We start from the raw sequence: 25,855 nt of genomic DNA on the forward strand, positions 1-25,855 counted from the left end.
AATCAAGGAACTAGTAATTTCCACTGAACTGAGCTATCCTGTGTTTCATATCTGCAGCAAGGAATGAACAGATATGTCATCTTTCCTTTGCTGCTGCAAAGTTATGTCTATCTTTGTCCTAAGTAAATTGGGAGTTTGTGGTGCATGAAGATGATATGTAAGTCTTGTTTTAAATGATTGACTGCAAAGAAAACAGGACACATTTTTTGTAGTATTTAGAACAATGTAAAGAAATACTTAGTAAATCTTTCAATAACATTCTCAGCAGTGGTGGGATGCAAGGGTTGATTTTACAGTGGCTGTGAGTATGAGGGAAATAGGAAGGTGACCTGTGGGATGGCCAGCAGCCAGTTTGCAGATAGCTTCTGCTTTTTAGGTTGGGCAGCTGCAGCACAGACAGATTTTTTAATGTTTTTTTTCTCTTTTTTCTTGCCTACCAATTTGATTGCCAGGAGGATAAGGTACACATTTTCTTCTACAGTTACAAACCAGAATTTCTAAATACTAAAATAATCCTCAACTATATTGAGCTGTCATTTCCCTGCCTCTTAAGTAACCTATGTGTTCTTGCATTTTACTTTGAATTATTGAATAACTTTTCCATTAATTCTGTGACCTCTGCATCCCCATCTTCATGCTTTGCACAGGGAAGCAAGTTAATTCAAAACAAGCAGATTTTACAGTTTTGAACTGTTGGTTTATGACAACCTGAATATGAAAGGAAGGATTCAGGAATTGGTGTAGTCAGCTCCATCATGTTTCTTGCTGAGTATATTTGAGGGGTAAGGACAGTGATCCAGGGAGCACTGTGATCTGGGAATCAGGCCTCTGTTAACTTGCAAAGCCCTTATATTTCCCAACAAATTAGGTGTCTATGGTATGAAGAAGTACCTTACTTTAGAGTGTTTGCTGTCCTCAGCAAGCAGCAAACATTGTGGGCTCACATTGTCATCTCTGGATACTGGATGGGAATTGCTGCGTGTTTGATTAGAAAATGTAGTTGTACACGTGTAAGAGTATGAGAAACTGAGCTGACTCTAAATGAGAGATGTTCAGACTGCTAGAGCTTGATAGATTGGCAGGTGAGATACAGCATTTTTACTCTGGAGTAAATTATTAGTAGAAAAACCTCAAAGGTCTCATAAAGATGTTGGGAATAATTCTTTGAGGAGCTTACATATTTTATTGTTTTTCATATTGGATAACACAAATCATACTAGACATAGAGATCTAGGCTCCATCATTTATCCACAAAGCTGTTAATGTAAATACTTTGCAAAATTGTTCTCATGAAAACAGCATCTGCTTGTTTTGAAAGTCAGAATTCCATCTCTTACGTTCATTAAAGTCCTGTGGTACTCCATGGCAATGACTCAGATCAGACTGGCCAAGGTGACTGTAAACATCTATTAAGTATTTCAAGTTTTACTGAAGAAAAAGCAAAAGTGGATAATAAACATCCAAAACTGAAACAAAATGGTACTATGATGCTATCTAAATTAGAAAATCTCAAGCTCTTATCAATTCTTTTCTGCTTTGACAGAGTATTTAAAATACATGAGTTAGAAATAGTTCTTATTTTTGAGCTTTGGAAGACTCCATGTAATGCTATGTTTAAGAAATGTTAATAGAATTAAGCTGGCAAAACTATGCTGCTTCAGTTTTAGTATTAGCAGCTGTTCCTGGTAATTTGAATAAAATGCAAATCCAACATTCTGTGAAATTTATTTTGTTCCTTTTATGTGATGACCAAATGCAAAGAGATTAACACATGTACCCACTTACTAGACAGACCAACAGTTGACCATTTTGTATGCATTTCTTTTAAAAGATAAACCAAATGGACATAGAAATTATGGACCAACCTCTTGCTCAGGTACCCACAGTTATTTAATGTGGCTACTCAAGGATTAGTGTTCCACATGAAGAAAACATGGATTCAAGGAGCACTTATGTTGTTAAATTTACTGGAATTGCCATTCTTTTTCCAGCATACAATGACAGATGCCACAATCCTCTTGGAGGATGTACAGAAGATGAAAGACAAAGGAGAAATAGCACAGGCATATATTGGACTGAAGGAAACAAACAGGTACAGGTTCTTTCTTTATTTTGTGGTCACTTGGGGTCTGCTGTGGCACACTGTGTATATTGTGTTCAGTCAGTTCTATCCATGTATGTCTGGAGAACACTCATAGCTGGGGTTATAATTTGATTTCATTAGGAAAATTGTTGTGTGCACTATTTGAAAAGATTTGGAAATAATGGGGAAATGTAAAATCAAGCTTTCTGGGTTTCCATCGTAGCCTCTAATTGTTGCATGGCCCAGCCCGGGTGCCATTCCCCGGGCTGGTTTGTCACCCTCTGAACCTCAGTGGTCACAATAGTCTGTGGCAATATGTTTATTGTAACAGCACAGAATGCTGTAACCAGCTGGGCTGTCACTGAGAGCTGAATTGCATCATGAAGAAAAACACATAAACAAGAAAAGTAATTTGCTAATTTTAGATCATTTTTTGTTTCTCTTTTATGGTAACTGTAATATAGTGTGTAATGTCCTTGCCATGTCACCTCATCACCATCACATATATCTCTTGTATTTTTTAAACACGTTTCTTGAAAGGCAATCTCCCCAGGACTATCATATGCTGAATGAGGACGGAGAACTTTGGCTGGCTTATGAAGGGTTAAAACAAGCCAACAGGTTACCAGACTTCTCAGAATGGTTTTCTTTTTCCTTCATTTGCATCTTCTTTTCTAGCTAACTGTGCCCCTTGCTATGGGTTTGCTTTAGCTACAGTACTTCTATTGCTTTAACAGCTAGAAAAAAAAATTCAACACAAATTATAGAAATTAAGGAATCTCCTCAAACCTAGTCCCAGAAGCTTCCCCCTTGTCAGGTTTTATCATTTAAAAAGTTTAAGATGGCACAACAGCCAACACAATTCATAGGAGTATTTGCACAAAAGTAGACTCTAAAATACCAAAAGCTCCACAGGTGGAAAGCATTTGTAGCCATGTACTATTTGTAAGCCTTTACACCAGATTTCAAAATTGATGTTCCTTACAGTTTTTCAGCCTAAAGAAGTAAAATTATTTTAGTAATTATTAAATTATTAAGTAGGATCAGTGTACTCTTAAATTTCAAACTGATATGGGTCTTACTCTCCTTGTGTCTCAAGGTCAGTAAATTAAACATTCTTCTCCCATGTCTCTCCATGCCAGATTCAAAATGTAAGTCACAAAATAACCATGAAAGAGAAGTCATCTTTATTTCCTCATGGTCCTGTTGGAGCCCCAGTGGGACCACTGTGGTCTCTGCAAGGACTGTGCTGGTCATGGGGTGTCTGGCTCTGTGTGCTCGTTGGTATCCCTGACTTCCAAAATGCTTCCTAGTCCTGCCCTGACAGCTAATTCACTGCACAGCCCTGCTGATGTGCTTCAGTGGTAGCAGTGACTACAGAAAGTGGTATTTTGCAATGACTGCTATAACTAAAGTCCTTCCTTTTCTGTTGCTAACACATTCTACCCCTAACATTGTTGTATAACCTTGTGAAGATCTAACCTAGAGCAAGTGTTCTGCAGACAGGATGGGAGTTGGTTTGCTCTGTGCCTCTTGTCCTGGCACTGTAGAGACAAGAAGTTTTATATTAAATGGCAGAGCATTGCAGGTGAATGACTGTTTACCCTTGTGTGCTTCATCAGTCTAGTTACTAATAAGTGTTCCTGCCTTATGCATATTTAAACCCTGAAATATTGTCTAATTGAACACTGGTAGTCACTAGTATTGTCATTTCCTCTGTGTGTACAAAATTATGAGTCAGAGCCCTTGGACAGTGCCTTGCAAGCAGGAGTAGATCCCCAGCACTGCCTGGCAGGAGGCTGGTATGTGTTATCCCCACTTCACAGTGAGAAAAACTGGAGATGTGGTGTGCCCAAGGGGAAAGAATGAGTTAGTGGTGAGGATAAAGCTCCTGGATTTCAGTCCCGAGTCTGATTCTGTTGTTGACCTTTTGTGCATTAAGGACAACCCTCTGAAAAATGTTGGGTTTAATGCAAAAATAAAGATTATCCACGTGCATTTGCAATTAAATGGTTTCTGGCTGAAAAAGTTAACTCTAAAAATATTTCCCATTGTTAATATTGCAAAGTGCTAACTTAAGTGAACATAGTGTCATCTTCATCTAGGATTATTTGATTTGTTTAGAGATAAAACCTCTTTAAAGCCCCTTCAGTCAATCTGAGAAGACTTAGCTTCACATTTATTGCCGCAGTGGCACCCTGTACAGTCTGTGTTCCATCAAAGGAAACGCAGAGCAGTGTCACAATTAGCTTCTCTCTCTCCACTTTTTGATCTTGCCAGCTTAATTTAATTAGAAGGCATACTAAAGGGTTTAAAGAGTACTCTGCCCTTTTCATTTTCCTTTGCAAGCCATGGCTAATTGTTCCTGAGCAGCAGCTAAAGCTTTACACTCCCTCTGAGAGCCAGGGACGTAACTTTGAGTTGCTCACACAAACTGTTGCTCACCCTCCTTAGGCTGCTGGAGTCTCAGCTTCAGTCTCAGAGGAAGAGCCACGAGAACGAGCTGGAATCTCTGCGAGGCGAGATCCAGAGCCTGAAGGAGGAGAACAACAGGCAGCAGCAGCTGCTGGCCCAGAACCTGCAGCTGCCTCCCGAGGCGCGCATCGAGGCCAGCCTGCAGCACGAGATCACCCGGCTGACCAACGAGAACCTGGTAAGGAAACAGGGCTGCAGGAGCAGGCTGGGGCACTCACACTCCTGCCACACCTCTGGCACCTTATCGTCCTTCACAGGGCAGCTTCCTGCAGAAAAATTGCACAGAGGTGGTGGTTTTCTTGAGTGTAAGCTAACAGGAGATTAGCTCCTGAAGTAATAATGTTTCAGGAGATTGGTTTCAAGTTTGGGGCATGGAGGAAGCTTGTGGATCCCAGCTTCCAACTGCTGGTGAGTTTAGTCATGGCTGAATAGAATGTTGATATTCAGGGAAGTCATAAAAACTCATAATGCCAGGGAGGGGTGTTTCCCCTGAAATATGTTAGTTTGTTTATTTTGTTGAAAAACTCTGATGTAATTCTTTAATTATTTAATGTAATTTATCTTTCCATATCTCTTCCCTGCCTGAAGCTACACAGATAATCCACCATTTTACAAGCTCCAGCTATTCAATATGTTTTGAAAAAAGAAATAGTTCCATAAAAAGAAACTTGCTTGGAAGTCATTTAGCTAGTAGCTGGTATTCCATGTGTGCTGCACAACATTTTTGTGTGAAGGAAGGATTGGGCAAAACTTGCTACCTTCTTCCACAAAGGAGTATGTTCATCCTATGTGTGCTACTTCATTTCTGGGGAAATCTTCCAAAGAAACCTGTGTTGGCATATGTTTGGCTTGTTATTGGTAAAGGGAAACAAACTACTTCAGCCAGAAAAATCCTGGCTGTGAGTGCCATTGCTTCCTCCAAACAAGCCAAGGTGAACTGTTCCCTGCTAATGTACATGACAGAAGTTATCACTGTTGGAGTCTTGTCTTAATACCAAAGATTGTGAGCAAAGTGTCAGATAATTCAGCTGATCCATGTTGGAGAACTGGCTAAAAGTGCAAGTTTGCCTCAGCAGCCAGAGTCTCTCACAAAGGTAGATGGTGAATGTTTGTCTCAGCAGCTCCCTCCTGCTGCTGTGTCATATGTTACAATTTTTAGCCATTTTTCCCCCAGAGACCTACTCATCACGTTGTGTTCCCAAGACAACACACAGTCATGTAATTACATCCCAGAGGAGTTCTCTTTGTTTTCAAATACACAGAATGTAATTTTGCTTGTTAAATATAGGCTCGTTCCTCAGTATTTCACGTCAGATGTTTGAGTATTGCAAGTCCACTCCAAGCCAAGTGTATGTTTCAGTTCCACTCTGAGCCCTGGAGTGGAAACTATTTGCAGCTTTCCAGATGCCATGTTAGAATTGTAGTGTTCACTGCAATCCCATCTTGATTAGCATAAGAAAATGTCCTGTCCCTGTTCTCACAAAGGTTGTATTCCATGCTTTCACAGTCCTAGAATAGCCCATTTTTAAAAGATCTGACTGTTTTGCAACTCACCTACATCAGCTTCTCTCTGAGAGGTGCTGGCATGAGCACAACTAAGGCCTAGACTCCCTAAAAGCAGGAGATTCTTGATCTTGTTGTATTCTGATTTAATCAGTACAGTGCTCACTGAAGTTTCAGTGTCTCAGAGGGAGGGAGGAAACCAATCCTGTCCATATTTTTGCAGTTTTATGAGGAGTTGTATGCAGATGATCCCAAGAAGTATCAGTTGTACCGGATTTCCCTTTACAAGAGGATGATTGTATGTAGCTCACGTGAACCCTGTTTTCTGTTGTCTCGGTCGCTGTTTCTGAAGCACTAATGAAAAGCAGACTGTCTCCTTTCTCCCTTTCAGAGGAAATCCCCCTGCAGAGAGCTTCACGATGCCAATTACTTCCTTCACTGCTTTTTTTGTTAGTCTTAATGTCCTTTGTGTAATCTGTGTTTCTTTTTGATGCACAGTTTTGTTACTAATACGAGCCTTGCGCTGTGAGCAAAGCAGTTTCTTTTTCAGTACCACTTAATACTGCCCCGGAACAGAAGTACATGATGTAAAAGATGTTCAGTTTTCAAAACTACACTTTTATTTTGAAACTTTGATACATTTAGATTCAGTTCAGAAAAGCAGAGGACTGATCATACAGGTCCTTACCAAGGTGAATATGAAAACGAGCAATCTAATCATAGATGCAATTTATTCTTATTTTAATATTTTTCAGAAATGCAAAATATGAAGAATGACATTGTGATAATATTTTCACAGTAATTAAAGACAGCGCCATATGTGAGCTTGAAAGAATATAATTTAGGAATTTCTAGATCTTAATGAGACATGAAATCTGTTAAATCTGTTTAGAGGAACCATAGAAAAGCTTTATTCATCCTCACATAGTGGTTGTTCTGAAATCACATCCCATCCCTGATACATTCAAAACAGTCTGTTGAACTTACATGTATCTTTTTGTTAGTTTCAGGAGAAATTGATTTATCTGACCAGTATGTAGTGTTATTAATAGGATTTCTGTTGTGAAATTGAACACTGCTTTGGATGTGAAGCATGGCCTCGATTCTGTTGTCAGCAGGCCTGATGTCTGACTGCTCAAGTATATTGTATGGGCTCATAAACTCTTTCACTTTGTGATTAAGGTTTGTGCCCATGCTGCACTAAAATTTTTCAGTATTTCAGAAGAGGTGTAGTTTCCCAGATGATGTTTTTGTTGCAGGGAGTTCACGATCCCTTATGTTCCTACCAGTGCCAAGAATAATCCTCCTGCTTAGAAGATTTTTCTTCTAAGCTGCTTTCCAACACCTAACCTGGAATGTCTTTCAGGTTGTTTGAGCTTGAGGTTTTGCTTTCTTTAGAATGACTTTCCCTTTTTTAATTACATGATTATTTTATTAATGTACTACAACAGATATGTCACAGAACTATTCAAAGATAGGTTTCTGGGGAGTGTTCCTTTGAAGGACAAATACAGTTTATTAAAAGAATGGGACCTTTAGATGCTAGATTTATTGAGGTACAGAATAAAAACATGTAAGAAACCAGCTTCAGTGTAAGGAAATGTGATGACAGCAAGAAATGTTGTTTGGATGTTTTATTTGGTAAATTTGAGTGCAAGTTATGGTCTTTCTAGGAATCTCTGTCATCCTCTGATAACATGGATAGGTCTGAATAAGGAATCAGTCTTAAAGACAGGAATAAATGATGCAGAAATACAGAATAGCTGTTTTATAATAAAGAAAATAATTTCTGTGAGGCATTTGGAAGAGCAGGGAGAAAGCATGAGGGAGATGTGTTTGCAGCAAAATATCTTCTGCTGTATGAACTGACCTCATTCTGAGTGTCTGCAGAATCTACCTGCCTATGAGCTTTGCCTCTGTCATGCTGCATATAACTTAATAATATTTGCAATATTTGGCTTGTGTTATAGGCAGTGTACCAGCTTGCAACCCTTGGCCAGAGGATGGCACTTCTGTTCAGCTTTCCTCACTGCCTCATAACTCTATAACAGCACTCTTCTTGTCTCTGTCACACGCTCCAGGATTGTCCCCATATCTTAATCCTTCCCTTATTTGAATTCACAGGATTTAATGGAGCAGCTGGAAAAGCAGGACAAAACTGTTCGCAAGTTAAAGAAGCAGCTGAAAGTGTTTGCTAAGAAGATCGGTGAACTCGAAGGTACTTTTATATTTTGAGAGAAAGATTTTGGTTTACTTTGTGATCTGGTTGTCATCATACCCATCTATTTTAGCACTTGTGAGGTCTTCAGTAGCTTTAGCCTCTGTTGATTGCAGAAACAGGATGAATGCTCAGACCTCTGTGTGTTCCTTTATGAACCTTTAGAAGATCAGAAAAGGAGATTGAATACTTTCTGCCTTCAGAGAAACATCAAACATAAAGGAAGGTTTTCTGCAGTGTTTGTGAACTCAGACAGTATCTGGTTATGCCAAGAGAAAAGCAGTACTAAATATGAACCAGGCAAAAATTAGTTACCCAGTTTTCCTTTGAATGTGAAAGTTAGTTACTCCAACTAAGTGTTTTTTTTAAAAATCTTACAATATCGTTCAGTTACTTCTTTGGACAAGGTCACAGTAATGTTCATACATAGTACAGAGTGGGAAAATGCTCCTGAAAATATAGTTTGGTCTGTGTTTATTGCCTAATTAACTAAAAAGATGCAGTGGGTCTGACTGGGATGGAGTTAACTTTCACCATAGCTGCCTGAGTGATGCTGTGTTTTGGATTTGAGTCTGTGACACTGCTGGGAACACTGGTATTTTACCTACTGCTGAGCAGAGCTGGACAGTGTCAAGGTTTCCTTTTTTCCCCAGTCTGTCCCCTCAGTAACCTGAGGTGGGAGGGCACAAGGGCACACAGCCAGGACAGCTGACCCAGGCTGGCCAAAGGAATATTCCATGTGCTGCACCTCCTAATGTCAGGAACCACAGGAGGGAATTTTGCACACGAGGCAGCTCTTGTTTGAGACTGGCTGGACATCAGTTCCCTCAGGGTGGGGTTTTGTCATGGGTGATTGCCTCTGCTCTGCTTCCTATCCCTCAGCCCCTTTTCCTTCTCTTACTAAACCACCTTTTTCTCAACCAATGAGTTTTCTCAGTTTTGCTCTTAATATTCTCTTCCCTGACCTGCTGGAGCCAGGGTTTTCCTCAGGAATGTTACAGAAATGTCTCTGGCATGTATTAGTTTCACTGGAAAATGTAATATTTCTTTCCATTCTCTCTCTGAAGTGGGCCAGATGGAGAACATATCACCTGGACAAATCATTGATGAACCTATTCGTCCAGTTAACATTCCACGGAAAGAAAAGGACTTCCAAGGGATGTTGGAATACAAGAAGGAGGATGAACAAAAACTTGTCAAGAATCTTATTTTAGGTAAGCATCTTTCTCATTTTTGGCCTTCTCTGCTTCCATACACACTGAGAAATGAATGATGAGAACACAGAATTTGCATTAGGAAATGAATAGCTTATTTTGGTTTTGACAGTGTTCAGTTTATCTACAGTTTCTAAATGTGTATTGTAATCTAATTGTCATTCCTGATGAGTACATATTAACATGCCTGCATATTTTAAGCAAGCACTTATATTTTCTTATTCTGTTCTTTTACCAAGAAAGTGGCCCTTAGTTTTGCTCTGAGTTTTCACTGGCCAAATTATATATATATGTGTATATACATGTATATGCTATTAACTGGGGAGGTTGCAATTACCTCATATAACATCTTCCAGTGACTTGACACTTAACAAGACAATGTGTGTTTGTTTTTCCCAAGAGCTGAAACCACGTGGGGTAGCTGTCAACCTGATTCCAGGACTCCCAGCATATATTTTGTTCATGTGTGTGCGCCATGCAGATTACCTCAACGATGACCAGAAAGTGCGGTCGTTGTTGACTTCCACTATCAATGGCATCAAAAAAGTCTTAAAGGTTAGTTAGTCTGCTTAGATTAGAAAAAAAAAATATTAATTTAAAATTTGCTCTTGGTTTTTTGTTAGGAGAATGAGGAAAAGGCTTTAAATGAATTGGCTCTGGGTTTGTCATCAGTGAATTGCCACTAAAGTCCCAAGAGTTGTGTTAAAAAAATAACAAATTACATTGCTGGCATTTTATCCCTATAGTAGCAGAGATGCATTGAATTAATGGTAAAAGAACTACCTTCTTTTTGTTTTGAATAGTCTCCCTCCTCTAAAGCTCAGCTCATAAAGTTTTGGATGTAGTCAGAGTTTGCAGAGTGAGTCTTTGTTTATCTTCTCCAGAGCGCTTAAATAAACAGTTTCATTTGCAGTTTTGGTTAACAGATTCCTCATTTGCTTCACCCACAGATTACACTGATGATAATGTGTTACTGCCCAAAGTCTTTTCAAGGAGTTGCCTGGGAGAGTTCAGCCCAGGTGTATCTTGAAGGCATTATTAAGACATGAATATACTTTATGCTTGCATGGCTTTTTATTTTTTAAATGAGAGAGATGTGTCAAAAGCCAAGCCTTTAATCAAACTACAAGTTATGAAAAATACTTAGTAAACAATCCTGCAGGAGCTGAGATATCCATAGGAATTTTTGAACATTTTTAAGTGAAAGAAGTACACACTGTGGAGCTCTAGAACTACTCAGCAGATACTCAGTCCTGTGTTCTTTGGTGAGAAGGGTTTGTTGTTTTGTTTCATTTTCCATTTCAGGCTGCCAAAGTTGTTGTGATGTAAGTGGCATTCATCAAAACTGAATTGTTTCCTGCTCCTCCTGCTGGCTCTATATCATTCCAGTCTTCCCCACTGTGCTCTTCACAAGAGTCATTGGGTATTTTGGGAATACGGTCACGTTGCCCTTTGATTTCTGCCCAGAGCAATTAGGATGGGTCTGTAAAACACAGAAAGATCATTTCTGTGGAGGAAATAATTTGTGAAAAATACTTAGGAAAAGAGGGAGGGTGTTAAATGGCACTTTGCCAAAACCCTTGCTTTCCTAATACATTACTATAATACACAAAGTTTTGCAAAACATCAGAATGAGGATCTACTAGAAAGTGTATTTTAAGCATTTAGTTGTGTATCTTGCATTCTATTTTATTTCTCCTGCCAGTCTTTGCTGAAGTGTGTTTGTTTTTATCTTCAGAAAAGAGGAGATGACTTTGAAACAGTGTCCTTCTGGCTGTCAAACACCTGCCGATTCTTGCACTGTTTGAAGCAGTACAGTGGAGAAGAGGTAAGCAGTGCTCTTATTCTGGTTTCTCTTGCTCTCCAGCATTGTTGTCAGCACTGCTCTTTAACAAATCTTGTACAAAAGATCGAGTCGTAGTCTCTTAAAATGGCTAGACCTTTTGGAATGATGGTGACAGCATCAGTGGAAAGCACAGGGATGTAAGATTTGAACCAGCTTCCCTTTGTTGCAGGCTGGGACCCAGGGTCTAGATACATTGGGCTCCCAAAAGGGCCAGCTCAGATTAAGCAGGAGGATCTGGCAGCTACCATTACGGTTTTTAACAATGATTCACTGCACTGCCTATCAAAAAGGCCATATTAAGCCTTTTAGCCATAGTATGGCAGACCAGTTGATGTTTGGAGGTTGTGATATGCCCAATTCCTCTTTCGAGCCTAATTGTGCTTTTGACTATAGCTGGCCATGTGAAAATGCCCATGCTGGAGTGGGAAGGTGTCTTGCCTGCCAGAAAGCTGGCAGAGTTGTTCCTCTGTCACAGACTTGAAATTTTGAGTTAAGGAAGCAGATGCTGTGGACATGACACTTGAAAAGCATTAGCCTCAATCAGACAAAGTTCCAAACTAAAATTTTGAGGGGCTGTGACTTAAGGTATTATTTGTCAGTTGCATGAAAGAAAATGCACATACTGGGTTTGTGTAATATTTTTGAAAATACTGGGTTTGTGTAATATTTCTACTGAAGCATTAATTTCTGATATTTTATGAATGCAGGGGTTTATGAAGCATAATACACCTCGTCAAAATGAACACTGCCTCACTAATTTTGATTTAGCTGAATACAGACAAGTTCTGAGTGACTTGGCTATTCAGATCTACCAACAACTTGTCCGAGTGTTGGAAAATATTCTGCAACCAATGATTGGTAAGGCAAAGCTGAATTCCTTAAAATTCACAACACAGTACCAAAATGAAAATTGTGATGGTGGTAGTAGGTGTATCTTGTATTTCTTCCTAAACAGTAGAGTTTCATTAATATTTCTTGTGGTGTTCTGTTCAGAGATGACAGGGACTATTCTGGACAGGTTGGATTAGAGGACAAACTAAACTGTGACTGGTTCTTCTGGCACTGCCAGAATAAATTGGTATACCTTATGCATGCTTGGCATAAATCAGGCATTTGCAGGAAGAAGCTGTCAGGACAATCTGATCTTTGTTATCCTGTCTGTTGGGAAATATCTCATGGAAAAATTAGACTTTAATTACATGAGAACTCTTAATTGAAATTAATATGGAAAAAATGTTTAGTTGTTGTTATTGACAGCAGTCAGTGAGGAATTGAATCACAAGCAGTGATAAAGCTAACGTTCAGAGAGGGTTTGTTTTTTTCATGAAGAACACTTTTCATTTTCTGTTTAGACAGTACTTCCGTGGAAATTTTCATGATGCTTTCCAATCACAACATTTAAAAAAATGGAACAGCTCTCAGTTTGCTGACTCCACTGCTCATATGACCCTAGGAGGAAAAAAGTACTTTCCTGAGCTAGATTCATACTGTCCTTTTAAACACACATGCTGGAATCTTTATCAAAACCCCGTGAACTCAAATTTTGCCAAATATAGTGGGACACACAGTTTCTGGAAATCATGGCAAACTGTGGCTAGCAGAAAGCCCAGCCTGCTCTCTCTGCTTTGCTGTTTTGCCCAATATCCTTGTGTATCAGCAGTTTTCAGTCATTACAATAACGGTGTCAACCAAATGCAGTTTCAGGAATGCTGGAGCACGAGACCATCCAGGGTGTGTCAGGGGTGAAGCCCACAGGGCTGCGCAAGAGAACGTCCAGCATTGCTGACGAGGGCACCTACACCTTGGACTCCATCATCAGGCAGCTGAACTCCTTCCACTCGGTGATGTGCCAGCATGGCATGGACCCGGAGCTGATCAAACAGGTGGTCAAGCAGATGTTCTACATCATTGGGGCTGTAACACTCAACAACCTCCTCCTGCGCAAGGACATGTGCTCCTGGAGCAAAGGAATGCAGATAAGGTGGGACAGCTTCCAAACTTCTCTTCAGTGCACTGATGGAAAGCTTATTGAACTCTTGACATTGCTGAATATCTTCTTGATGGAGCTGCAGATATCTGAAATATCTATTCTTCCACATGCAAAGAGGTGCAGATGGTATTGAACTGATTTGGTAAAATTTGGTTAAAAACAGCTTAGTTGACTTTGGCCAAATCCTACTTAACATTCAAGGAAATGTGGTAGAAGCAAGCCAAAAAGTGTTTCATTATTAAGTGGGAATCAGAGCTCTAGGTGAAATGTTGGTAATTGCTTCCTCAGCTTTTAGAGGAGAATAGCAAACATACCTGCTGCTTTTTTTTTTTGTATACTGGTGGTGCAGAGGATGCCTCTTTATTTGCTGCATCCTGAGGTAAAGCCATCTGAATCATCTCCTGCATTTCACATCACTTGTTCAATGGATTTTACTGGCATATGTCAGGAAATTTAGCCAGGGCATTCCAGTCCCTCAAGTTACATCCCAAAGCTTCACTGTACTTTAGCATGGACAAAATCTCATTTGCCTTTCTTCTTGTCACATTCATGCAATTAACAGCAACAGAAACAAATGGGAAAGACTAGTTAGTGGAAATCTTTGACCATAGTTTCTAACTGTTATGAAAGTCAAAATCCATGCCTTAATTGAAAGAAAACAGTGTGAAGACAAAATAACAAGACAGAAAAACACATAAGGACAAAGAAAAGCAGCACTGGGAAAGGGAAATGGTGCGTGCTTTCCATTTATCCCTAATCAGGCATTAATGTTCTTGATGTTCTTACCTCTTTGTACAGATACAATGTGAGTCAACTGGAAGAATGGCTACGTGATAAAAATTTGATGAATAGTGGGGCTAAGGAAACCCTGGAACCCCTCATCCAGGCTGCACAGTTGTTGCAAGTAAAAAAGAAAACAGATGAAGATGCAGAAGCCATATGTTCAATGTGCAATGCACTGACCACTGCCCAGGTAAGCAAATCCTCATTGTCTGTCCTGCTGTCCCTCCTGAGCAGCTCTCAGCAGCCAGCACTGCTGTCACTCATGAATTGGAGCTTTTTTACTTTGTTTTGCTAAAACAGATTAAGTTGGAGGGGTGAAAAAAGGACCAGACCTGATGTTTGAGATAAGTTTTGGACAAATGAGAGGAAGCTCAATAGATTGTGCAGGGTGCAGTGTTGTACAGTCTCTGTTTTTGGAAATCCTTAGAGAAAAATCTTCATTGAAAGACATCTCTGTACTCCAGACAGCTCTGCCTAGGGTAGCAGGAATTGATCTTCCTGCCATCAGAGTTGGTATCCAGCCAAGTTGATGGACAATTCAAACAGAGCTGTTGTCTGTGAGTCTGCAAACAAGAGTGTGAAGTTACTGTACCCATTAACCTTAAAGTGGGTCTCAGTAAACAGACTCCTATTTATGGAAGCTCAGATTTTGTAGAGATCTATTGCACTTCTTTTTCAAACCATGCTACATTTGCATAGAACTTGACCAGGAATAAATGGACCCAAGCATCTTTGATGCTTACTGAACAATTCTCACCAGGAAAAGGAAGAAATTTCCCTGGTTTCTTTCACTGTTGTGTCAGCACTAGCAGTTGCATTAATAAAGCCATTTTGATTTATTAATTCACATTACTGCAAAATCACTTCATTTTCTACTTAATAAGAAGGTAGAATTCCATGTGCTGCATTTTAACTTTTTAACAAAATGTTTTGGTTTTTTAATGAAGGGAAGGGTAAAAAAACAAAGAGAATTTTTAATAGGTTTTTTCACCCATATTATTATTTAAAGTCTTTGTTATGTAATTCTTTCCTTTGGTGGTTTTAGCCCTGTTTTTAGAGAAATAGCTCACTCTCTTGAAAAACAGAAGTTGTAAGACTACAGGAGGTCATGACTACTGGGTAAAAATTAGGGTGAGAAATACATCATGTTTTTGGGGGTGCTAGGAACACAGTCAGTGACTTCTCATGTGATTTTTCCATCATTTGGTATTTTCATCACATATGTAGAAGTTTTGGGTTTCTACCTCCAAAGAGCATATGTTCTGAAGGAGGCAGTCATTTAACATAGCATTGAGCAGGGTGATGGAATTCTGCATTAATCAATAAAGCAGAAAAACAACAGATACTTGAAAATAACTTTCTTTTTTTAAATAGCTAATTTTAAAATTATACTAATCATGGTATAATCATGGATGCATCTGTTGATTGATTGATCAGTAACATGAACCTGAAAGTGATTGTTGTTCTTCACAGATTGTAAAAGTCCTGAATTTGTATACTCCAGTTAATGAATTTGAAGAGAGAGTCTTGGTGTCATTTATACGTACAATACAGGTATGTCTATCTATCTTTATCTAACTTGGAACTATTTCCAAGCAAACCTCTGATCAGCCAAAATTGTTTGCATTCTTAAATACATTCAGGAAAATGAAAACTGCTTTTTAGCTATCATAGTTCAACAGCATTGAAAAGGTAATGTCAGCCTTAAAATTTAAGCAGTCAGAAGTTCCTGTCTCCAGACTTGGATGAAAGTGTTGGTTTCCCTGTCACTATGTATGAGGTTTTCAGGTGAGGGGTTTTTGTGCTTATTCATCTTTGTGTATGTAAGCTCACTTGTGTGACAACTTTTCAAGCAGTAAGATTTAGATATGCAAATTTACCCAGACCTGTGCCTGTATGTGAAGTTCTGTGCTTTGAAAATTAAGGCCTGTATCCATACAAAGTTCTTAATTTACCCCTTCTGTTTTTGTATATATATTGGTGAAAGTGAAAAGTTTTGAAAACCCCAAAGAGAAGCAGCCAGTAGAGCAAAACTAAAGAAACAAATGTGAACTTTCTGATCTATTAGAAATTGAATTACAGTATAGCATGATAAGGGAGATTGGGAAGATTATCTCTTAACTGAGATAAAGCAGTAATTCCACTTACTGAAAAGATGGTTACCAGATACTGGGCAAAATCTTCCTTTTGCAGGGAATCTAAATATTCCCAGATTTCACTGTAAGGGGGAGATGTGCAGAAGTGAAGCAGATCACAGTAACTACAGTTTGAAGTCCCAGTTGGTGTAAATGTATCAGCTCAGTTTAGCACAGAGTGTGTTTGCACACACACATCTGTAAGCACAGATCAGCTTTGTAAGGTGGTTCTTCCCAGTCAGCTGGCTAAATGCTGATGTCATCACTTTCTTATCTTTGCAGGTGCGTCTGCGGGACAGGAAGGACTCTCCTCAGTTGCTCATGGATGCCAAACACATCTTCCCTGTTACTTTCCCCTTCAATCCATCCTCTCTGGCTTTAGAAACCATTCAGATCCCAGCCAGTTTGGGCCTGGGCTTCATATCACGTGTGTGATCCCCAGGATGTCCCGTCAGTGTTAGATGGAGAACCAGTTGCCTGATGTCTGTACCTGTTCAAACATAGTGAGCCACTAAACCCACGTTTTTCTGAACAAAAGCCTGTCTAAGCCCAGGTGTGTAGTTAAGGTAGCTGGGAACTGCACAGCAGCACCACAGGCTGAAGGCTCATAGAAAGATGTGCATTTGTGCTCATTGGTCACTGCATTGATGCGGACATCACTGATTTGTACATGTCCAGAGTATGGAAATCGGGCTTGGACAAAAATTGTGTCTTCAGCTGTCTAGAGACATTTTTAGATCTTTAGTAACATATTTAAATAGTGTAAATTAAAATCCATATGTAATCTTCTCATAGGTGGGGACCAATAGGGACAGTCACAGTCCTGGACATGGAAGACTTGAAAGTAAGGCATTTTGTAGTAGAATACACAGTCACGTGGGAGCCTGTTACATTTAATTTGTAAAAACGGAATGGAAAAACACAAACTGGCAATATATCAAGTTATTTCTTAAACCACTTCCTCATTTATGTCAGTTTGACATAAATTGTAGTGATAAGTCCTATAGCTCACTATATGCTGTAACTTAGGTGTTTATTTGTTAGAACTGTGGTTTACCAAGCAAACTAAATCGCTGCTGCATATTCTGTTGTTTTAAATGTATGACAGTATCATACTAAGCACTAAAAATAAGGCACTTCATTTTTTTGTTGTCAACCTTACTTACAGTCTGTTGCAGTCTGTTATTTTAACTGGAATTTTGCACATTGTATCAAGTAACACCTGTAGAGGAAAATGGTAACTAAGCACAAGTAGCACACTGGAAATTACACGTTTAGTTATTTTTAAAAGTAGTTAGCTAAAAATACAGAATCTTGAAGCAAACGATCAGAAGTCAGTAATGATTTTAGTATTTATTTAGGTTATAGAGTCTGTCTAATGTTGTTCTTTGTTTGTAGACCCCAGAGATGACAATGTGTATTTTAAGTATAATCTCTTGGTTTTATGCCACTTAAAAAAAATAATAACAACAGAGAAAAGTCTTCTTTCACACTGGAATATGAGAGGAAAAATTTTAATAGAAAATTTCTGCAGTAGCCCAAGGCTCTCATTCTTAGAAAGGTTGACTAACAAGAAAGTTAAGTAGGTTTTGACTATGATGCTGTCACTTGACTATGATTCATGCTGATTTAATGGTTGGAAATCAGAGTGCATAATGAGAAACTGAGTTACTTTGAATGTTGCACATTTTACTGGAAAGATTTTTCTGTCTCACACATCTTGGATCTGCTATATAAAACTCACATTTCACAATGTGAGGCATATTGGAGCGTGGAGGCCTCGTGTAAGGTTCCAGTTCTGTGGTGGATGGCTCAAACATAGATGTAAAAATAAAGCCACACACGTTGCTCAGTTGCGTTGTGCAATATTTTTAATGTATTATAATAATCTGCATCTTAGTGTTAACGTTAATTTATTTTACAATATTGGTAAATAACCTAGAGGTACACTATTAGACTGTTTGGTGCTCCTCTGTTTGCCTGCAAATTCACAGAGAAAAGATTTGCTGTTAAGCAGACTGAAACATTTCAGTTTTGTTTTACTTGAAGGGCAGACGTGCTGTTTGTATGGTTGCTAAAATTGGAAATAAAGACAACATAAACTTTCTCAGAATCATTTGAAGATGCTCCTATCATCTTGTATTCAAATGTCCCACATTACATTTGATGGATCATGCCAGTACTTCCAAGAATTGATACTACATTGTGAAAGGGTTCTGAATGATCTTTGCTAAATGATTGAGGTTCTCCTCTGCACCAAATACCAAACACTCCTTTTTCAAAGGTTACTTGATTTGTGAGATTCTGGCTGCTGTGAAGTGGCTGCAAATAAGGTGTAAGGTCGTTTTCAGACTGTCAGGTACTGTACTTGTGAGAATGTAATGGCAAAGCCTTCGCATCCAGTAACAGGGTTAGGAAAGAAAACACCTGAGAACATGCTGACCTCCCAATTTTTTTTTTCCTATTGAAAAACAAACAATTGGCATTACAGTATGTTCATACTGTAGATCAGGAAATGCATCCACTACTTAAGCGTTAGTGTTTAAAATGTATGCCTCAATGTATTTTTTGTTTATTTTTGAAGTTTGTTTACCTGTAAAAAGCCTTATTGTATCGTTTCCTTAAAAAAAAAGTAGTGTCTAGTAATTTATAGGTATCATCCTTTAACTCAGTGGTTGGACTGGTATTACTTTTATATCACATTAAAAGTATATGCTGCTTGACATGTTTTAAAGGAAAATATTTTTGAGTTGGAATAGATGTGTAGTTGGTAATTCATCTAACATTTTACATGGCAGTATTTTACATGCACTTTTCAGAAGTAAAATTTTAGTGTGAGTGTATAATATAACTTTCACCTTAGGACTAAAATCTCTTTAACCATGGAATATAATGCAGAATTATTTTAAAAACTTTTTTTTTTCCTTTGAATCATTGTTATGCTCTTTTAATGTGGACATATCTTTTATATTTTAATTTATTATCTATTGAGATGATAGATTTTATCAGATGCTGGAAAAATACTTGTCAATGACCCCTTAGAAATATATACAGTTATTCTACAGATTTTGCACAATAATTACCTCATTCAGTTTGGTGTATTTTTATTCCAGTGATCATTTTATTCTGATGTTTAGGACACAGTCTTCTATCCAAATTTTGAAAAATAGCTTCTCACACTTCAAACTGGGATGGAACATAAAAGTGCTTAAGTCAGTTAACTGAGATTAATCTATTATAGGAAAAAGTAGCATCAGCTTCATTGAAAGTGGATTGATATCCAGCAACATTTGTTCCCAACTTGGAAACACCAGCAATTGCAATTTGAAGGTCTATATGTAATTTGTGATTTAAACTGAACACATTTCAAATACCATACTAAAACTATGAGTAAACACTTGGGTTTTTTAAGATGCTGATACTTCATGCGATGAGGAAAAGCCTTTAAACATAGGTTTTCACTTGATGCCACTACAGTACATAGATGAAAAACAAAACATTGTCAGAATTACCTGAGCTCTGATCTGTTGTAGTGTCTGATGTTGTACTTAGTAAATGTATGCATCATAAAAACTGTAGCCTAATAGCTATCACTGGAAAATGTCCAAATAAAAGTACAACTGTACAGTTTGTTTCAAGGTGTTTTTGGTTGGTTGGTGGCTTGTGAGCTGGGTGCTGGCATAGACCTCAGCTGGTCACAGGTTTCCCTCTGCCTCCATGGCAGGCTTGGTGTTGACTGCCAAGGGAGTTGGTTAAAATCTGAGGATGTGTAAATACACACCCAGATAGCAGCAGTGTGCCATAAACTGCTGTACTTATGGGAGAATGCTTTGTTCAACATAACCCAGTTCTGGTTAGGGTGTTTTGTCATCTAATATTAACTGTTCCTGAAATAAAATTTGAGTAACTGCACTAAAACATTCCCTTGTGTGCTATGGAAGCTCCTCATGTCAGGTGGGGACGGCTGGTGGGTCTTGGCATGTATCCACCTGCTAAAACACAGCACTGTGTGGTTATTCAAGTCTTCTTCCTCATAAAGAATATTCAACTGTAGCACCTTGTCAGCGCTTTAAACCTACTACATGAACTCAGAGTTGTTAATTTTTATCTTATTCTGAGCTTGTCATAGAAATTCCTTTACAGCGCTTTTCGGGCGGTGATTAATGTTTCTGTTGGTTTTCTCCGCTGGGTCAGGACTGCTCCCCGGGGACCCTCTGGCAGCCGCAGTGTCCATCACTCCGGGTCCCTAAAGGTGTGTCCGAGGTGTGCCAGCACGGTGAGAGGGAGCACGGACAGAGCCGGGATCCCGCTGCCCGTGCAGGCTGCCGGGCCCAGCGGGCAGGGCCGGGGCCGGGCGGGGAGCGCCGAGCGGGGCAGGGCCGCTCCCCACGCCCCGGGGCGGGGGCCGGGCCGGGCCGCGGCACCTGCGGGACCGGACAGCCGCGGCTTGTGCCCCGATGGCGCTGGCCGAGCTCTACACGCAGGTGAGCGGGGCTGGGGAACGGCAAGGGGCCGGGCGGGTTCCGCCGGAGCCGGGCTGGGGCTCGGAAGGGCCCAGGGCAAGGGGCCGTGAGGGTTCCGCCGGAGCGGGGCTGGGGCTGGGCTCAGGGCAAGGAGCCGTGCGGGTTCCGCCGGAACGGGGCTGGGAAAGGACCCAGGGCAAGGGGCCGTGCGGGCTCCGCCGGAACGGGGCTGGGGCTGGGAAAGGACCCAGGGCAAGGGGCCATGCGGGCTCTGCCGGAGCGGGGCTGGGGAAGGGCCCGGGGGAAGGGGCCGTGCCGGAGCGCTTGGTGCGCCCACGGGCGGTGGGCACAGCGCGGAGCCGCCCGTGCGGGACAGCGCACCACTGGGGAGACACTTCTCTTTGAGAAAAACACTCCTTTAGTGAGAGTCTCGGCCTCCGGGAGCAGGTCTCGCTGCTCCAGCCAGCGATTAGGCGGCGTGAAGGTTTAACTGCCCTTCCCTGGGTGCTCAGGCTCGGAGCGCCGCGCTTTCTGTTGGGCAAATATTGAATGTGTGCGGCAGAGCTTGGCCCTAAAGCAAAGATTCTTCCTCCTTAATGCGCCCGCTGAAACTTTTGCACAACTTTTCCCTCTTCTCCTGTAGTCACCGGAGTGTTGTGACGTATCGTTTGTTTGCTTAGCTTTAAATAACAAACCAACAGGGGTATGTTGGTGATTTAGTGAGCCTGTCCCACATCTATGGATCTATGGCAGCAGCAGCTGCTCCCATGGAGCTGCAGGGCTGGTGGGCCCCGGTGCTGCCGCTGCCGCGCTCGGAGCCGCTGGAGAAGGAGCGTGGATTTTTTCCCAGGAATGCTGGACAGGTGAAGGGGGGAAGGAGTGCGGGTGTAACCTGACACGGAAATGAGCAAACTCCCGTCTGTTTACCTGCGAGGCAGGGTTTGGAGACAGCCAGCTCTCTAGGCTGGGTGCATTTGCCAGTGGAGGCTCCTGCAACTCCAGGGGCCTTTCCTGAAGAATCAGTGCTTTTATCACATTCTTCTCCCTCCCTTTCTCGTCCTTGACCTAGTGCAGCTCATTTTCTTGCATGGGAAAACACTGTGTGCCCCGGAGGCTGTTTGGTGGTGATATTCTACTCACAAAGAATAACAGCAAACAAAGAATTCAGTTTAACAAGCATTATTTGTAAGCCAGGAGGAGATCAGCATAGTGTAGGAATGATACAAATAACAATTCATAGTTGGATAAACATGGAAAACTCAAATGTAAAGCTAAATTAGCCATGTCTTTCATGTGGCTATTAAATAGATACTTGAGGAGCTGGGCCTTTGGACCCCTTGGTCAGATAGATGAAAACATTGCCATTACAGTTGTTCGGGGTTGTTTAGAAAATGTCTTTGTGATTTCGGATATTGTGTGAAATCATGCTGAGAGCATCAGCCAAGGGGTGTCATGGCAGCAGCTGAGGTTCCCATGGTTGTTCATCCCCTGATGAGCACCAGGGTGGTGTGTGGCTCACTAGAAAGGTCAATGTCTCTCCTTGGAGATACTGAAAACTCAGCTGAGCAGCACAGGGTAACTCACATGACATTCTTGTGCAAGTCCCTCCTGCTCTAAATTGTTTGGTGTTGATCCTTGGGGGTTAGAATTAAAGCAGCTACAGCCGTGCAGTGCAGCTTGCCTCTGTAGGCACCCACCGTGGTCCAGGGGGGTTCTTGGGGCAGAGACACTCATGTTCTGAGGATCTACTGGAGCTTCCAAGGCTCCTTCCAAACTGGAGAAGAAAAAAGTAGTTTGTGACAAAACCAACAGTTGCGGCACCAAAAGGAAAGGGAATACAAGTCCCCAAGGGATCTGTGGGTCTGCTCACATTTCATGAAATGGTGACTTAATGTTAATTTTTCAAGTAAGCAGCTGCAGCAGTTCTCACAGGTTTATTTAAGCAGCTTGTTTCAACTGACCATGAATATAGCTAGGGTAAGGGAATTAAGGGAAGGGTTCTGGCTATCAGAACAGAAAGATGCTGGAAGAGTTTACATTATAGTTTCTTGTGTGAGTAGAGACAACAATGTCATTTTGTCAAACCCTGTCAGGATGAGGACGCACTCCACATCACTAAAGTAATTCCCTACTCCTGAGGTTTCCAGCTGTGTTATATCCTTTTAAGGAATGTTCTTTCCCATAGCTTCTCAGGTAGAGCATTTAAAGAAGTTGCTTTTGCTTCTGCATTTTAACTTCAGCATACGAGAACTAAATGGTTCAAACAGCATAACTTACATTCAAATTTTTTTTTCAAATATCTGTGCTTCAGTAGGTTACAGATACCTTGCTGGGATGGAGCTAAAGTATGCCAGTTGATTGCTTGTAAAGAAAGAAACCAGCCAGTAGTCTTTGAAGTTTGTCCTAGAGCAGGGAAAGATGTTTGGAGGTTGCACTTCAGTCCCATTAAAAGAAAGGGAACTGTGCAATCTTTCTTAGGTATGACAATGTGCCTCTAGCAGAATGCATTCTGATTTCAGTGTTCTGTACTTGAATTCGGGGAGTGATTGTCCATACCTGATTGTATGAATTCTGGTAATGAGATGCTTTCTCTGGTACTTGCTTATTTGAACCCTCCTAGAAACAAGGTGTCCCCTTTAAGTGTGTTTTATTCTTTGTTCAGTGTTACAGGATTTGAAGAGCCTGGCAACAGTCTGGCCCTTGCTCACCTTCCTGCATGCTGGGTTGTTCTGCAGACTCTGCTCTGAACAGGAGCAGAATATGCATGTCTGAAATTAATGAGTCTGCTTTCTTTTTTTATTCTTTCATGAAAAATAACAAAACCACAAAAAAAAAATCCTGCTGTACAGAGCTAATAGTAAACCCCAAAAGTCCTGGAATGGCGTTGCACTTGATGTTTGAAAGGTATTTTTTAATGCTAGCCTGGTATTATGATAGTAGCTAAGCTAACTATTGTCTTGTTTTTCTGTTACAGTACAATAGGGTTTGGATCCCTGATAATGAAGAAGTCTGGCAGTCTGCAGAAATCACAAAAAACTACAAAGCTGGAGACAGTTTTCTCCATGTACAATTAGAAGATGGAACTGTAAGGAGAAAGGCCTGAATTATTGTGGGGTTTGCTGAGATATGTTTATGCAGAAACATAGCACTCACCATTATGGGATCTAAATAACATATACACATTTCTCTTTTTCATCATATTGAAATTGGTACAGTACACACCTGCTGCCCAAAATATGAGCTGTGCAATTCTACAGTCTGTAGACATTAGCATGGAGAACATACCTCAGAGATTGCTTTGAAGACAAGCCCTGAAACTCATCCTAAACTGAAGTGAAAATCAGAAGTGCAGGACAGGCATAGTTCGCTCTCACAGAGCCAGCTTTTTGCTTTTTTAGTTGGTTTGTGTAAGATTGTTAATTTTAGTATTTAAGTTCTTTACAGATTTAATACTTTGAAAGCATTTCTGTGTTTCTGCATTCCTGTTCCATAAAGATAAATACTAAAGGTATGATTAAATGGATTTGTTGAAAGAAACAGAGGTGAGTTTTAAACTCTCTGTAAGGAAAACTGAGGTGTTGCAAGTAAGGACAGTTATAGAGCTGACTTGAGTTCTGACCAGGTCTTTACTTTCATTCATTTGCAGCTGATCTATTATTCTCATCTGTACTTGAAATGTGCCTGTTTTTAGAGAGCTGAACATGTCAAGTTTTTACAGATTTCAATACAAAATATTGTAAATAAAGAGAACGAGGCTTTTTTTTTCATAAGCAATGAACAGCTCCAATTCCCCCAAGTTCAGTGGGGTGTATGGAACAATGAAATAGAAGATCAGACAGGGCTCCATCAACTCTATAACTTCATGTAAAGGTAGAAGATTTGTATTTATGCAAACATAATGCATTTTATGACATTTCAAGTAATTTTTGTTGACAGGACCTGAGTTACCCTGTTGATCCAGCTGCTTTGCCACCACTACGAAATCCTGACATACTTGTTGGTGAAAATGATCTCACTGCCCTCAGTTACCTGCATGAACCAGCTGTTCTACACAACCTTAAAATTCGTTTTGTGGAGTCTAAGCTTATCTACACATATAGTGGTAAGCTAAGTGAAATGAAGAGGTTTTTAAAAATCTTTTTTAAAAAGTATTAATCTTGATTCAGTTTGCAACATGATGTGTGTAATGTTTTCCTAAAATGTATTTTAACTCATGTTAACTGGTTTTATATGTGAGTATACTTGTTTGTTCATCAACATATTCTACCTAGAAAATATTGCAACTTTGTATTATTTCAACTGCCAAAACCAGGCATTTCATATAACTAACCTGTGTTTTATTTTTGTTTTGTATACTTTGCTGCAGGGATAATTCTGGTTGCAATAAACCCCTATAAGCAGCTGCCAATATATGGAGATGCCATTATCCATGCATATAGTGGGCAAAACATGGGGGACATGGATCCACACATATTTGCTGTGGCAGAAGAAGCATACAAGCAAATGGCAAGGTACAGTATGTTATTTAATGTCCATAAATAACTCTTGAAGTCTAGTGGCACTGTTAATTGTCATTTAATTTTACTGGCTATTAGGAATACCTTTGAACACATAGCTTAATTAGAGGAGAAGGAATTCCTTAACCAGCTGGGGAATTTCTAGAACCAAAACTATTTTCATCCTTGATGAGGGGTAAAACTTAGTGACTAGCAATGACATCAACCTAGAGGTTACAGCTGAGGAGGAGAAAGAGAAGAATAGATGTAAGATGGAACTGATGTATAAGACTTGGGCACAGCTGTGATTTCAAACATTGTGTGTAATTCCTACATTTATACATGCCCTTTAGACATGTCTGACATAAACTGTCTGATTATTTGGTTTTAGAAATAACAAAAATCAGTCCATTATAGTCAGTGGAGAATCAGGAGCTGGAAAGACTGTGTCTGCAAGGTATACCATGAGATACTTTGCCACTGTGAGTAAGTCAAGCAGCAATGCTCACGTGGAGGATAAAGTACTGGCATCCAATCCAATAACTGAGGTAAGTTTGGGGGGATGTACTCATCCAGAGAAGAATTCTGAGAGCTTCTGGGAAATTTTGTTTGAAATCTTTAGGGATGCTTCATCTGTCTAAGTTGGGTA

The 25,855-nt window shown here is 40.1% G+C and overlaps 2 protein-coding genes across 3 annotated transcripts in view; both read left to right on the top strand.

The window, feature by feature from the left end:
• Positions 1–19,872, top strand: part of MYO5A (myosin VA) — a 100,840-nt gene extending 80,968 nt beyond the window's left edge. For both annotated transcript variants that reach the window (XM_066559069.1, XM_066559070.1), the window contains exons 29-39: positions 1,992–2,092; positions 4,538–4,736; positions 8,186–8,279; positions 9,347–9,493; positions 9,894–10,048; positions 11,232–11,321; positions 12,047–12,197; positions 13,038–13,320; positions 14,128–14,302; positions 15,586–15,666; positions 16,530–19,872. In XM_066559069.1, coding sequence (XP_066415166.1) covers positions 1,992–2,092; positions 4,538–4,736; positions 8,186–8,279; positions 9,347–9,493; positions 9,894–10,048; positions 11,232–11,321; positions 12,047–12,197; positions 13,038–13,320; positions 14,128–14,302; positions 15,586–15,666; positions 16,530–16,682 — 1,629 coding nt within the window. In that variant the 3' untranslated portion in view covers positions 16,683–19,872. The remainder of the gene's footprint in view (positions 1–1,991; positions 2,093–4,537; positions 4,737–8,185; positions 8,280–9,346; positions 9,494–9,893; positions 10,049–11,231; positions 11,322–12,046; positions 12,198–13,037; positions 13,321–14,127; positions 14,303–15,585; positions 15,667–16,529) is intronic.
• Positions 19,873–20,704: 832 nt separating this feature from the next.
• The window catches only part of MYO5C (myosin VC), a 33,992-nt gene continuing 28,841 nt past the window's right edge, over positions 20,705–25,855 (top strand). Inside the window, exons 1-5 of the mRNA XM_066558518.1 lie at positions 20,705–20,731; positions 23,685–23,795; positions 24,647–24,812; positions 25,077–25,221; positions 25,598–25,754. Coding sequence (XP_066414615.1) covers positions 20,705–20,731; positions 23,685–23,795; positions 24,647–24,812; positions 25,077–25,221; positions 25,598–25,754 — 606 coding nt within the window. The remainder of the gene's footprint in view (positions 20,732–23,684; positions 23,796–24,646; positions 24,813–25,076; positions 25,222–25,597; positions 25,755–25,855) is intronic.

The sequence above is a fragment of the Molothrus aeneus genome, chromosome 13 (assembly GCF_037042795.1).
Source record: "Molothrus aeneus isolate 106 chromosome 13, BPBGC_Maene_1.0, whole genome shotgun sequence".
In the NCBI taxonomy this organism is placed as follows: domain Eukaryota; kingdom Metazoa; phylum Chordata; class Aves; order Passeriformes; family Icteridae; genus Molothrus; species Molothrus aeneus.